The 13,360-nt window shown below is 41.9% G+C and overlaps 2 protein-coding genes across 5 annotated transcripts in view; both read left to right on the top strand.

Moving 5' to 3' along the window:
- Positions 1–1,335, top strand: part of LOC118214139 (uncharacterized protein C21orf62 homolog) — a 5,067-nt gene extending 3,732 nt beyond the window's left edge. For all 3 annotated transcript variants that reach the window (XM_035393761.1, XM_035393762.1, XM_035393763.1), the window contains exon 2: positions 1–1,335. This exon is cut by the window's left edge and continues 835 nt beyond it. The gene's annotated coding sequence lies outside the window, so the exon portion shown is untranslated.
- A 221-nt stretch (positions 1,336–1,556) lies between these two features.
- LOC118214134 (interferon lambda receptor 1-like) lies at positions 1,557–12,826 on the top strand. 2 transcript variants are annotated; one of them, XM_035393750.1, is made up of 8 exons: positions 1,557–2,100; positions 3,034–3,108; positions 3,978–4,098; positions 8,042–8,217; positions 8,641–8,795; positions 9,242–9,401; positions 9,735–9,853; positions 11,313–12,826. In XM_035393750.1, the coding sequence occupies exons 2-8, from the start codon at positions 3,060–3,062 to the stop codon at positions 12,117–12,119; spliced, it is 1,587 nt and encodes a 528-aa protein (XP_035249641.1). In that variant the 5' UTR covers positions 1,557–2,100; positions 3,034–3,059; the 3' UTR covers positions 12,120–12,826. The 2 variants fall into 2 exon arrangements, with proteins under 2 accessions (XP_035249641.1, XP_035249642.1); XM_035393751.1 differs by lacking the exon at positions 3,034–3,108 and having other exon boundaries at positions 1,559–2,100.
- The last annotated feature ends 534 nt before the right edge of the window (positions 12,827–13,360 follow it).

The raw sequence follows: 13,360 nt of genomic DNA on the forward strand, positions 1-13,360 counted from the left end.
CCCGGAGATCCACCATGGCTCAGGACCGGACTGTACCAGGCGGGATCACTACCAGCTTTACCCAGACTGCTGTGGGGACATTAGGCGAGACACAGCCTGACTGAGCTGAACACTTTCACTCACCCAGCCCAAACCAGCCCAAGCATCTGCCAATGTCAGCAGTGTCAAACTCCAATTCTGGAGGGGCGCAGTGCTTGCAGGTTTAAAGGGATGCTTACAGTTTCTGATTGGCTCAGTGTGTTTTTGTGAGATCATTTTACATATTTAGATTCTGAAGACCAATGGCCTTACAATGTCTGCAGGGGTATTTCGGAAGCAGCGGTCTGAAGAAAAAAAAATGCAATTTAAGTCACTCTAAAGCAGCTTGTATCAGCGACATTACACCTCCAGAGGTACGTATATATCAACCAATTATTCTTCAAAAATGACAGGTAATCTTATTTTGTGTTGAACTGAGACTTCTGTCCTTAAAGAAAGAAGTATCAATATAAAACTGACATTTACTGAATGTTCATACTTGTGAAAAACTGCTGTAAAATGAATCTTCTCATATGTACAGTCTCTAAAAAGTTAACATCCCTGTACAAGCTGCTATAGAATTATCTGAAGAGCTTTTTCTTGCATAGGCCACAAAACCCAGAGAGCTACGATACCAGCCTTTGTAACGCTAGTTGGCCACCAGAAACTTCTCTTATGTAAAATATCCTCCCTTGCACATAAAAACCATTATTGGAAATTGTAGATGTTATCAAATGATTCCAGCAAGTGATCTATTCCTTTAACTACAGTTCTGAAAGCCTGGTGTGTCTGCAGGTTTAACTCCAGTCCTGGAAGAATGTAGTAATAACCGTTTCTGAGACATCTAATTACTTGCATGCTCAAAAGTGAAAGCTGCGCCTGTTGTGGATACTTTGAGCTGAAAGTGCTTTGGCCAGCTGGTTGTCTCACCCTTTCCTGCTTGCTTTGGACGACTGCTCTGGCTAAGCTGCACAGGGCCGGTCTGTGCTCTGCTCTGGTCCTGGTGAGACCTGGATACTGTGTGTGAGAGAGAAGATGGAAAGGAGAAGCAGTCTCGCGTTTTAATGATTTCAGTACAGATGGGGGGTGGCAGGTTGGAATGCGGAGTCTGTTTCCTGCAGGAGGGGATGACAGCTCTGCTGATTAATTCCACTCCCCATGTGCACTGATGACAACTGAAGCCAAAGCTTCTGCTGCCCAAGCCGTGTGTCTGTTTGTATTTGCATCTGTTCTGAGTTTGAATTTGATTTGTATATAATTGTAATCATTGTATCTTGTACACATGAATAAAGTTAATATTTTCAGTATGTAACATTACCATTCTTTTGGTTGAATGTGCTGCTTTATTTTGTGAATTAAGCATAAAACATTTTTACTTAAAAAATTAAATGACTGACTGACTGACTAGCTGTGTATCATTTTAAATTAAATCAACGTGAGAATTTTGAAACTCAAGTCAGCAGCTCATATCTCATATATTAATGGTTATTTTCCATATGACTGAAATTTTACATTGTTCCTCTCATGCCATATTTCCTCTTGAAAACTCTTAAATGAATCAAAGGAATAACCAGCTAAGCCCTTTCTGGGGTTTTTAAGCCGAAGAAGGTTAACTCGATAATCCAGAAGACTTCAATTTCTGTTCGTTTCCAAAAATCCTGGAAAATAAGAACTGTTAAATCAGAAATGACCGTGAACCGCCAAGGTTGTATGGTATGGGGACCTCCTGTGGCGTAGTCTGCACTTTACACCACACTGTATTCCAACTATTCCTCTTTCCTGATTGTGGAGAAATCACGTGATTGTAGAGTTGCCGTGTTGTTGGAAGGTATTACTGGGATAAAGGTTTTTCTTTTTTATGTTTTTGTATCCTTGTAGAGGGAGACTACAACTGAACCGCTGTCAACTGATGATGTGTCACTGAACGACTAGTAGTCATTTTTTCTTTTCCAGATGTATGTTTCGTGACATCCATCGTTTTAACCTGACGTCATGTTGTCAAAGCAAATGTACTTTGTGGTCAGCGGAGAGATTTTACTTTAGTAACGTGCAACTGGACTGCAGGGGAGGCAGAAAATGAAGGTAAACGAAACACATAATTATAAAAATAATTCTCAATGGGTTACACTTGTACAATAATATCGGTTCATTTTAGCCTATAGTTAACAAAGTATTGTATTGTTGTATTGTATTGTTACATTCTTGTATTGTGTCTGTCTTCTGTTTTTTCTTTTACCGCGTCGGACAATTGACGTAAAAACATCACCTTTTTGTTCCTCAAAAATCTCTCTGGAGTGTTTCGCTAAACTCGCGTATTAAACTGGTATATTACACTGTAGGTATACCTTGTCAGTAAAACAGGAAGTTAAGTGTTAGCGAACGTGCGCTGTGGTGACTTTAGTAAATCGAGAGGCCAAATGCATGTCATATTTCACGGAAAGGTTTAGAAGTTTTTCCTTTTTGGGCGCCAAGCATTATTATTATTATTATTATGGTTAGGGAACTGACCTTTTAACTCAAAGGTTACAGGTTCGGTTCCCGGACACTGCCGTTGTACCCTTGAATAAGGTACTTAGCCTGATTTGCTTCTGTGTATATCCGGCTGTGTGAGTGGATACTATGTATTAACTTGTCGCTCTGAATAAGAAATGCTTGTAATGTATTATTATTATTATTATTATTATTATTATTATTATTATTATGTAGAGTCATGACATGTTGCTCAAGTATTTTTCATATCACAGGTAGAATTTTGCCATTTATGAATCCCACCATTTTCCTATATTTGTATTATTATTTTTTTATTAATATGAATAAATATTATGGCAGCAAATTAATTGCTTCAGATGGACAACGTTTTGCTCCTATTCATCATTTTCCCATTAACATTAATGAAATGGGGAGAATGTAAACTGTCATTGAAACAAACTCAGTATTTGATCTTTTCTGTGGCATTCCCGTGTCATTTTGAAATAGATCAGCCATAAAGAGTAACAGATTCTTTTTTTATTCCAGGACATTGGGAGAGAACAATTTAAGTTATGAAATATATTTTATTTACTATAAATTTCATACATCACTGTTATCTTGGTAAGTGTCTTTTGGCTTTTCGCTTATTTAACTAAGCCAACAACAACATTACTTTTCAAAGTACTGTTTTTGTCAATGATTTACAAAACAAGTCAGACCTCTTTCAAGACTTTTGAAATTGGCTCCCAGTATTTATCACGCACACACACACACACATACCCATGCACGCATGCACACACCCACACCCACACACACACACCCACACTTATTAGTAAATAAATGCCACCTGCACTGAGCTCATGACACTTAGGAAAAGGTCAGCTTGACCAGAAAAATGATGTGTTGTTGTGCAATTAAACAATGGAAAGATGGTAGTAAATTGTGGGTGATTCTGAGAAATGGGTGATTCTACAAGTGGTAGTTGTGTATTTGTGGTCCTTTGTGAGTTATTTCTTCCTTCCCTCACGCTCAAATCTTCTCAGTATTCCTGTTCACTGTGTTTTGGAACCTTACACGTGCACAGATGGCATGCTGTTTCCTGTGTTAATTTGGCCTTTCACTTGGGTATACACTTGGGTATACATGAGTGGGAATTTTTCTCTGAAATTCAGTATGGGCAGTTCATCAAGATTCACCAAAATTCAATTCAGTTCAATTTTATTTGTATAGCGCTTTTTACAGCGAACTAACCGAAATGAACTCACCAAACTGTCTTCATGAAGAAAAAGCAAATGCTTTTACAAATCAAATAAACATGTTCAATCATAAGATAAAGTTAGAGATGAATCACAACTGAATCCAGGTCAAATTAAGGACAAATTTTGATTAACTGCTGCCCTGTGCTTTGGATGGTCGTTAATTGAACAGTATGTGTTTAGCTGTTTGTGTTTGTCTAGTTCATATCACTGTGTCTCTCTGCGTTCCCACAGCTCTGGGTGCTCTTCCTGCTCCGGTCAACGTGACAGTCGAGTCTGTGAACTTTGAGCACATCCTGCGATGGACGCCGGGCCAGGGGACACCCCCTGGGACAGCTTACCGAGTCAAGTACACGTGAGTGGCTGTGTAGTGTTCTTCTCTTCCTGCCACGTCACAGGACTGCAGTAACATGTGCACCTCAGCGGAAAAAAACCTATGCTTCTCAGAAACATGCATTGTGTCTCAGCCAATAGGATTCATCCTTCATTTAACCAGGAAGTCACACTGAGACCTCTTTTTCAAGAGAGATCTGGAAAGAGCATAGTGTGGTGTGGCATTCTCTAGGAGAGCTAGCATCAGTCGAGCTGTAGAATATTAACAGACATGAGGCAATTTTTTGTGCAAACAATTCAAGAAAATGTCCCAAATCATGGGGTTCTCAGGTGATGTATTCAAAGTGCTGGTTTTCAGTTCAGCGATGCCCCCTATGACCTGTGGCCAGGAGTCCCATTGGTGACACAATTGGTCAACACATCTGCCAGTGAGGCAGTGTTGGCAGGGTGTTCCCCGGTTTGTTGCCTCCTCTGTTCAATTGGTCTTCGGCTGCAGTGTGCACAGTCATGGCGCAATGGCTGTGCAGCTCTGCTGGTAGGCCTGAAAAGTGGAGGAGGAGATGTGTCTGCTTGCTAATGCTTTAAGTGGAAACAATGTGACACCTACTACCTCCTGAACTTACCCAGGAAGTTGGAATAGGGGGAATCCCAACTGGGAAAAAAAAGAACTAGTGCTCATGGGAAACAAAGCATTATAAACATTAATAATTATAGATTGTAATGTTCTCTGCAAGGACCCAAACGCAGACGAGGGAAATCCAAAAAAACGTTGTCTTTATTCAGTCCAAAGTTCAAAGCCAGGTAATCAGAGATAGGACGGTACAAAATCGAGCTTCCAAAAGAATAGTGGTAAACGGGCAAAAAATCAAAAACCAGGAGATCAGATAGGCAAAGGTACAAAGGAACAGGCAAAAGAAGTCAAAACAAAGCGAAGATCAAACCAGAAAGCAATCAAACAAAATGGGCAGGCAAACTCAAAGTCATACGGAAAAGGAGTCTCAGAAATCTCGATAAACAAAGGCTTACAAAACATCAGCACAGTGAATACGATCAACGTTCTGACAGGGAGCTGGTGGAAAAGACTGACATTTATACACTGGGGAAGGTAACAATCAAGGAGGGGTTACGTGAGTGAGGGCAGAGTAACAAACAACATCCAGGTGAAGAACATTAGGATAACTAATTAAATGACAGGGGACTGACAAAACGCGGACTGGAATCACATAGACAACAATGATAACAGACGGCCTGGGTTTAGCAGGTAAAACATGTGCAGAGAGGGAGAGGTGCAGTTAGAGCAAGAGACAGGTGCAGGCAATTGCAGAACTCAGCGTTAGGGCAGACTAGAAAGAAAAGGGGCGGAGCTACAGCTAATGTACAGTTAATGTATTAGTATAGTGATTTAAACTATCAAAAACCCAAAACTAGTGTTTGTTAATCCATTAGTAATATTAACATGTTAGTATATTAATGAGGTTAGTACTTTACAATCTATAAGTTAGTAAGGATTAGTAGAAATTAGTAAAACTAGATATAAGCAGGAAGTAAGTAAAACGAGACTGGAAAGAAGGGGGGAAACCACAAAAACCCGGAACCACCCGAATAGTGAAATCACGCAAATACAGGGGAGTGAAGCAGCTCAGGGAACACAGAGAAACAGAGACGGCACTGGGATGACAAGTGACCAGGAGAATGAAAATACTGGGACGGAGGATGTGAAAAATAATAAACTTACAGAAACATAAAATAAACACTAACAGCAAACATATACTAATACAGACTACAACAATTATAGATTGTTGAGTTAACCTAATTACATTCCCAAATCTAGTTCCATAAAACACAGAATAAATTTTGTGCTTAAAGCCTAATGTAAAGGTCGACGTGAGTTTTAGAAAAGCGCATGAGTAGTTGAGAGATGTTCCACAGGAACGCAAGTGAAACTGGCATTTAACTGCCATTGGTTAAAGTGAGTACACTGGGTTTGTGTGTATGAAAGGGTTAAATGACATTTATATGTGGTCTGACAGTTCCAGGGTTTTGTGACACTGAGATGTGGTTGAAAGAAGGTGAGGCATATTCAGATGAGCAGCTTGATTCATGCTTTCTTATTGGTTCTGAGTCGAGATATAGGAGTATATGTGTAAAGGTTGGGGGACGGAGACCAAGCGTAACCGAACAGGGATCTTAATAAAGCGTCTCACTAAAAGCTGAGCACGCCACAAAATCTCTTCCGAGACCGAGGAAGGGTAAAGAAAAACGAACAGGAACGACTACTACACCACGGGAATATCCCAACTAAGTAAGGGAACCTCAAAAGGAGGACTCCAAACCAAGGGGGAGGAGTAGATAGGTTCTCCAAAACTCAGAAAATAAAATAAACAATAGCCCAACGGAGCGAACTGATGCATACCCAACGTCTGGGCACTGCACTCAAAAACCTCCATAGCTCTGAGAGAGAGAGGACTAACTGCACAACTCGCAGAACTGGTCTCCTCCTAACTCTACCCCGTGACAGTCCTGACTAAAGAAGTCACGGATGTGCTAAACCAGATACCTCCCTTATATAAGTTCACGCAAGAGATTATTAACGCCTATGGGCATAATTCTTGGACGTGAGCTTATATAAAGTACAAAGCGCTGAAAATCACTGTTTGGTTACCAGTACCGGCTCTCATGTGTAGATGACACTAAAGCGTCGTCTTTCTGTGAACCCACACCTTAAGTAACATTAGACAGGCGTCCAGCGAACGCAATCAACGCGTCTGCCGAGCTCTGAACCAATAAGCGCAGAAGGGGTCTGTAGGCAGAGTGAATTCTGCACGCGTACGGACCATTAAACCAAAAGACGTAACAAACTCTAATTAGAGAAGCAGGGGTGGAAAGGAATAGAGCAGAATGCTCAAGCCACCCAAAACCATGACAGTATGTAAATCAAGAATACACTGTTCTTATTTTCAGAATTCATTACCCCTGTTCCACAGATTCAGTACAGAGAGTGATCCATTCCTTGGAGTGATCCATTGCTATATCACCATAAAAGAGGATTTTCTGGGAACATAAACACCATTATTATCATAATCTGTATGTTCAGTGCTACACTGCCAACAGCAAATAAACCAGCCCAATGCAATTGAATTGCATTTAATTCTGGTTTCACAAAGAAAGATTTTCTCATTTTTGTCCTCTTTGTCAGTCATAAAACAGGGAACGTATCAGTCACCCTGCTCAACTGGTCTGTTGAAGTTATGTCTTTTTTATGCTTGTTTTTCTAGATTCTCACATTGAGTCTGTGGGTTTTCTGTGGGTGGTTCTCTGAATGGCAGTCAAATGCTTATTTTCCGAGAGCTAACCACATCCTGTCAGGGCCAGCTATATGAGACGAAGGCCTATTTCAGAATTCACATTTCACAGGATCTTATTATGGTGTACAGATTTATTCATAGAAACATAAAGCAGTAATCTTTCCAATTAGAAGGACACCACTGACATAAATCGTTTACAGGATCTCTTTGTTTTAGCATTCATAGAAACTCTGAGCCAGCTGTAAGGGTTGTATGCTTTATGAAAGTCATTTTGATCTCTACCAAAGTGATTACTATACCTCTCGTGAGCCCCAAGCCTGTAGAAATCAAAGGTGTTCTAACATTTTCTGGAGAAGAGTTAATATATTCAGATAAAATTTTGAAATGGTCTTCTTTCAAAGTGATAGTGAAGTTAATTGAGTAACTTTTCAGCTGATTGCAATTGCATTATGGGTTGTCACACTGCAATTTTTCTTTGAGAATATATGAGGAATTTCAAAATGTATCTCATAGCTGCATCCCCCCCCCCCCCCCACAATCACATCACCACTAAGGTATAAGCTTTCAGCTTTCTTTTAGAATTTTGGTTGTTTTATTTGACTTGATTGCATGTCATTAAATGGCAGTCATCTGCTCTGGTGTTTGTGTTTTATGTTTCAGTTGCCATGGGAAACAATTGGGGCTGCAGCCTAGCTTTTTGAATTCCTCTGTCACCATGCTAAACCTGACGGGCACCTTCAAGAACCTGAAATATCCTTACGGCGTCCACGTGCAGGCCCTGAACGGCGGTGTGGAGTCCAACTGGAGCGGCCAAGTCTTCTGCCCCTACACAGACAGTGAGTCCACCTGCCACGTTTCATGCTTGCCTTATGGGACAGAACTGGTTTTGTTGTAGCAAGCTGGAAAGAACTTTAGGGCTACGCAGGAGTCTGTGTGCAGTCCATTTTTAGGAAACTTACATTTTAGTGCACTTCTCAACTTCAAATGTTCTAGTTCACATGTTTACTAGCATAACGCTATATTTAAATGTGTGTGTCTGTGTGTGTGTGTGTGTGTGTGTGGTTGCGTAAATATATGGCCCTATGCATTATTATTATTATTATTATTATTATTATTATTATTATTATTACTAATACTATTATGGAATGTGTTGTTTCATAATGTCTGACTCCATGCAATGTCTCTGTGCATGTGGTATGCATGTGTGTGTTTGTACATGTGTCTAGATGAGCATAAATTGATCATATTCCAATATCTAGCTAAGCTGGGCCCTCCTCAGGTGTCTGTGACAGGCCATGGAGACCGTCTGCTGCTCAACATTACGCTTCCCAGGGGCAAAGCAAAGAAATCCATAGAAAAAATCTATCGTGAATTTCACTTTTCCATCTTTTGGAAGAAAGCTGGTGAGAGCCGGGTAAGAACAAAGGCCAGGGTTTTTTTGTTTGGTACAAACTGGGGCACTATCATAACATCATCTTTACATAGGTCTATTGTGTTTTATTGTAAAATCTATTTTGGGGGGATGGGGGGTTCTATAATTCAAAACTCCCCACTCTAGGATTCTGCACAGTACATTGCTAGTTTCGGATTTCTAAGTGAGGGATATTCAGGTGATAGGAGTCCAGGTTCATAAGAGCAACATCACTGAAGTAATTAGTTAAAGCCAGGGTTAGGCAGGTAGAATTAAAACCGGTTGCTACTGGGACAAACTTGGTCTGACAGTTTTGCCTGTGGGTTACCTGTTCTGTTACAGGATTAATGGCAGCTTATGCTCTTAATTATTTAGTTAGCCCAAACTGGAGTTCAATCTGACTTTTTAATCACATCCTTCTACTACATTCATGTTCTAATCTTTCACAGGTGCAAAAGGACACCACAGCACTGAAAGAGCCTGCCATCAAACATCTCCACCAAGGGGTACAGTACTGTGTGCGGGTGCAGCCTGAAATAATTGAAAATCAGAATTTACTGTCCTCTGACTGGACCTGCCATTTCACCAGCCCTTTGCCACTGAACCCAGGTGAGTCCCTTTCCACTGCGCCCCACCCCCAAAACGCCCCCCCCCCCCCAGATCAGCACCCCAGCAGGGGCTGGATGGAGGAAGTTGTATCTAGTAATGCTCCTGCACCAATTTCACATTTCTCAAATAGATTTGTGTCTGTGGTTTCACAGTGAATCCCTTACAGACAGCCATCCGATATCTCTGGGGCAGGCCCAAAGTTGTACTGAATGGTATTTTTTATTTACTCTCTGTCCATGGCACACGGGCAGTGTTGAATTGTGGGTTGTGTAGTCCCGGTCTTTCTGGCCAGTTTTTGCTGAATGCCTGGTTGTGTGTGGTTTCTATGACTAGTCCCCACTGTCCTGGCATGTGTGTCAGTCATTCTGATCCTGGGATCCTGTGCAGTTCTGCTAGGCCTCATCTACACTGGTTTCCTCTACAACTGGAACCCCAAGCCACCAAATGCCCTGGTAAGAGCCTGTGTCAACTGTGAATTCCGTGCTACTGAAGTATGTTGGGCCAACAGTTTTTCATTTATTGACAATTAAGATTAGGCATTTACTGTATATTGTACAACAAATCAAAGCTTAAGTAAATCTTAAAACAACACACTCTCTGAACGCACTGACGCATTGTGTAGGCAACACGTAAAGCTGTATGTGGACTAAAGAAGGGCCTTTTGCCTTTGCAGATGGGACAGAGGGATTTTAAATGTTAAAAATGATATAAAAGCAGAAATGGCCAATGTCCAGAAGAGCCATAAAAAAGATTATGAGACAATCCTGTTGTTGATTCTCTCTCTGGAGTATTGTTGCACCTTGATCAGATGTATCACACTGACTCATGTGGAGGAGGGCCAGAGCCAATTTAATATGCAACTATTAAACCTACATTTTCATTCAAGCAAGCGAGCGCCTCCTTTTTAGCTTTCACTTTTGTTTTCAACATAATGAGTTCCTGGCTGTTCACTGTTCACATTACATCACTGTTTCTCACAATGGGGTGCGAAATTGTGTTGTAATGCAGTCTGCACTATGGCTAGGACATGTTATTTTATCTACTCCCGCATTGTACATTTCACTGTAGGGGCCAAGCATTTGGGCATGGAGCGTTCACTTTGTGTAAGCCATACATGCACTCGTACACTTGTTGAGAATATGGTCAAGGATGACTCATCTGAGCATATCACTTTTTTCCACATCTCTGTAGACCAGTGCCTATGGTTTTTGCGCCACTGGACTTTCAAATGTGCATTCATCTTTCTAACGAGGGGTTTGTGCACGGCAACCCAACTGTAATATCCCTTTCTGTGTAGTTGTCGACGGACTGTTCTTGCTGACACAGTCTGCATTGATCACATCCTGCACTGACATTCTAGTCACCTGAGGAAGAGTTGTTCTTCTGTCTTTCTTTACATATCACATTAATGCACGAGCATCACAGACATCAATTCTATGCTTTCAACCACAATTTCCAACCCTTTTTACCCTCTTTCCCATAAATCTAAATGCAGATGTCTTTGTGAATGAAGCTCCTGCGGTCTGTGCCCCAATAATGAACCCTCTTTCAAGATCACTTAGATCTTTTCCTCTTGCCATCTTGATCCAAAATCGAGGTCAACTGGGCCTGCTCAGCATTTTTATACATGCCACATAGCATGATAGGATGTTAATGGCTTAATTGTATTATGTAGTACATCTGTATGGAAGCATCTGCATTTGTTATGAGTCTCTACTCATTTATAGAGGTTTTTCCTATAGTTTGTCACTCATCTGTATGTTTTATGAAGGCTATTGATGTGCTGAGTGGCTAAAATAAAGGAGTATCAAATGTCAGTGTCTGTCTCTCTCTCTCTCTCTCTCTCTCTCTCGCTCACACACAAACTATTGCTCTCTCTCTCTCTCTCTCTCTCCCTTCCTGTCTGTGCAGATGTCTCTGGTGCAGTCATACCTCCTAAATGTGGCCGTCATTGTGCCAGACCAAGTCTCGGTGATCTCTGAGCCCAAAGGCATAGGGGGTGCCACTGGGGGTGGAGCCCAGGACAACAATGAGGAGGAAGAAGAGGACGGGGGGAATGGTGGTTACGAGAACCGAGCAGCAGGATCCTCGGGGGCCACAAGCTCCAGCAGCGGTGGCACAGTCACGACCCTCACCACTGACACCTCTGTCTCCGAGGATTCTGGGAATTCCAGGACACTCTGCACTATGAGAGTGGAATGCGGGGTCCCCTGTGCCGTGGGGGTGCTGTGTCTGAGCGAGAGAGCAGCAATAACAGGACCCAGCCTCTCCAAGCAGAAACAGAAGGAGGAGGAGGAGGAGAAGGGGGGTGATGCAGAGGGAGAAGAGGGGCACTGTGCAGACATTAACCTGTTCTCCGTGGCCCTGGGAGAGCAGGAACAGGAGGAAGAGGAAGTAGGGGATGAGGAGGGGTGGGCAGCAGAGCTGCAGCCAATGGACAGCGAAGGTGAGCACCAGCCCCTGATCTCCGTGGAAACGGATGCAGGGAGTAGGCTCATTGAGCTTGGCAGCTCACAGACAGACGACACAGTACTGTCATACTTGCCCCGCTCATCTAACCAATCAGAACAAGGGAAAACTCACTCTTCCTATTTACAGATGCACTTTGAAGGCTCCATACAGATAGATACTCAGAGTGCACTGAAGGAGAGGCAAGAGGAGGAAGATGAGGATGAGGAAGGGGGCGATGAGGAGTATTCAGGCTACATGAGACGTTAGCCATTGCACAACTCCACATCTTCACATTGTCTCTCTCTATGGGCCCACATGCTTCAGTTTCCCCGTGTGTGTCTATGTACAGATGCTGATGAACAGACCAGTGCAGAGGATAAGCAGAGGGGAAAAGGGTGTGTCATTATTTGTGTGTGTGTGCGCACTCGCAGGCATGAGTGTGTGTGTGTGTGTGTGTACATTGCACATTGCTGTAGAAGAATGAAGAAAGAGCACCAGGAAGCAGATCTACAGTGACAGGCTGAAACCTCTTATCCACAATTATATTAAATCCTGTCAGCAACCATGCACTTTAAACCCGTGCAATAATCTGGCTTCAGTTTTTCATTTGCTCTGCTTTATTTAAACAACGCTGTGGTAATGAGACAAGATACAAATATTCTACTGTTCTGTCACGGCTCTGGCTCCAGACCGCTGATTCCGTTTTGCATTCACTCTGTGTTTTGTGTCTCCTGTCTGCATTGTACTGTTCATTTGGTTATTGGTTTCCCGCATTCCGCACTTGTCTGCTTGTTTCCTGTGATTGTGTTCCCCTGTTCCACTGTATTTTAGTTCCTGGTTTTCCTCAGTTCATTGCTTGGTCTTTGTGTTTCATGCATGTTGTTCCTAGCTGCTATTCTTTAATGTCTAGTCTATACTTTTATATGTTTTGTACTGCAGAATTGAAGTCTCAGTAAAGGCTTATTTTTTATCTATCTCTGCCTCCTTGTTGATCTCTGTGCCTGGGTCTAAATTAATCTTGTGAACCATGACACTGAAGGTCTTTAAATTGTATTTTGTCTCATGAAGGTTGATGCAGGTCTGTTTTCCACAAGGAAAAAAACATGTTATTCATACAGGGGAAAGTCCACATGCTCCTGTTTTATTAAGATAAAATTGGTTTATTTTCAGTAAGTTGTGTAAAACATTGCTGTAAGCTTTTCATTTAATTCTGTCACAAATATAGGCTAATTTCTGCTCCAAATGTACACTAGATTTGTAAGCGACACATTTTTAAAGTGCTAGTACTGGTTCGCCCACAACTGGTTCAGTGGTCTGTGGGTTCTATCACCACTCTTTTGTATCAGAAAAAAAGTGGTGATAGTTTTCCTGCCGATACACAGGTGTTGATATTTTCTGCACACTGAGAAGTACGGTGATGGATAAGGCAGCAACGCCCTGTGCCTACCTTACCTATCCTGACTACAAGATGGGCTCACTCCCTTCACTTTGGAAAGCTGGAATCAGCT

This window comes from Anguilla anguilla, chromosome 15 (assembly GCF_013347855.1).
Source record: "Anguilla anguilla isolate fAngAng1 chromosome 15, fAngAng1.pri, whole genome shotgun sequence".
Lineage (NCBI taxonomy): Eukaryota > Metazoa > Chordata > Actinopteri > Anguilliformes > Anguillidae > Anguilla > Anguilla anguilla.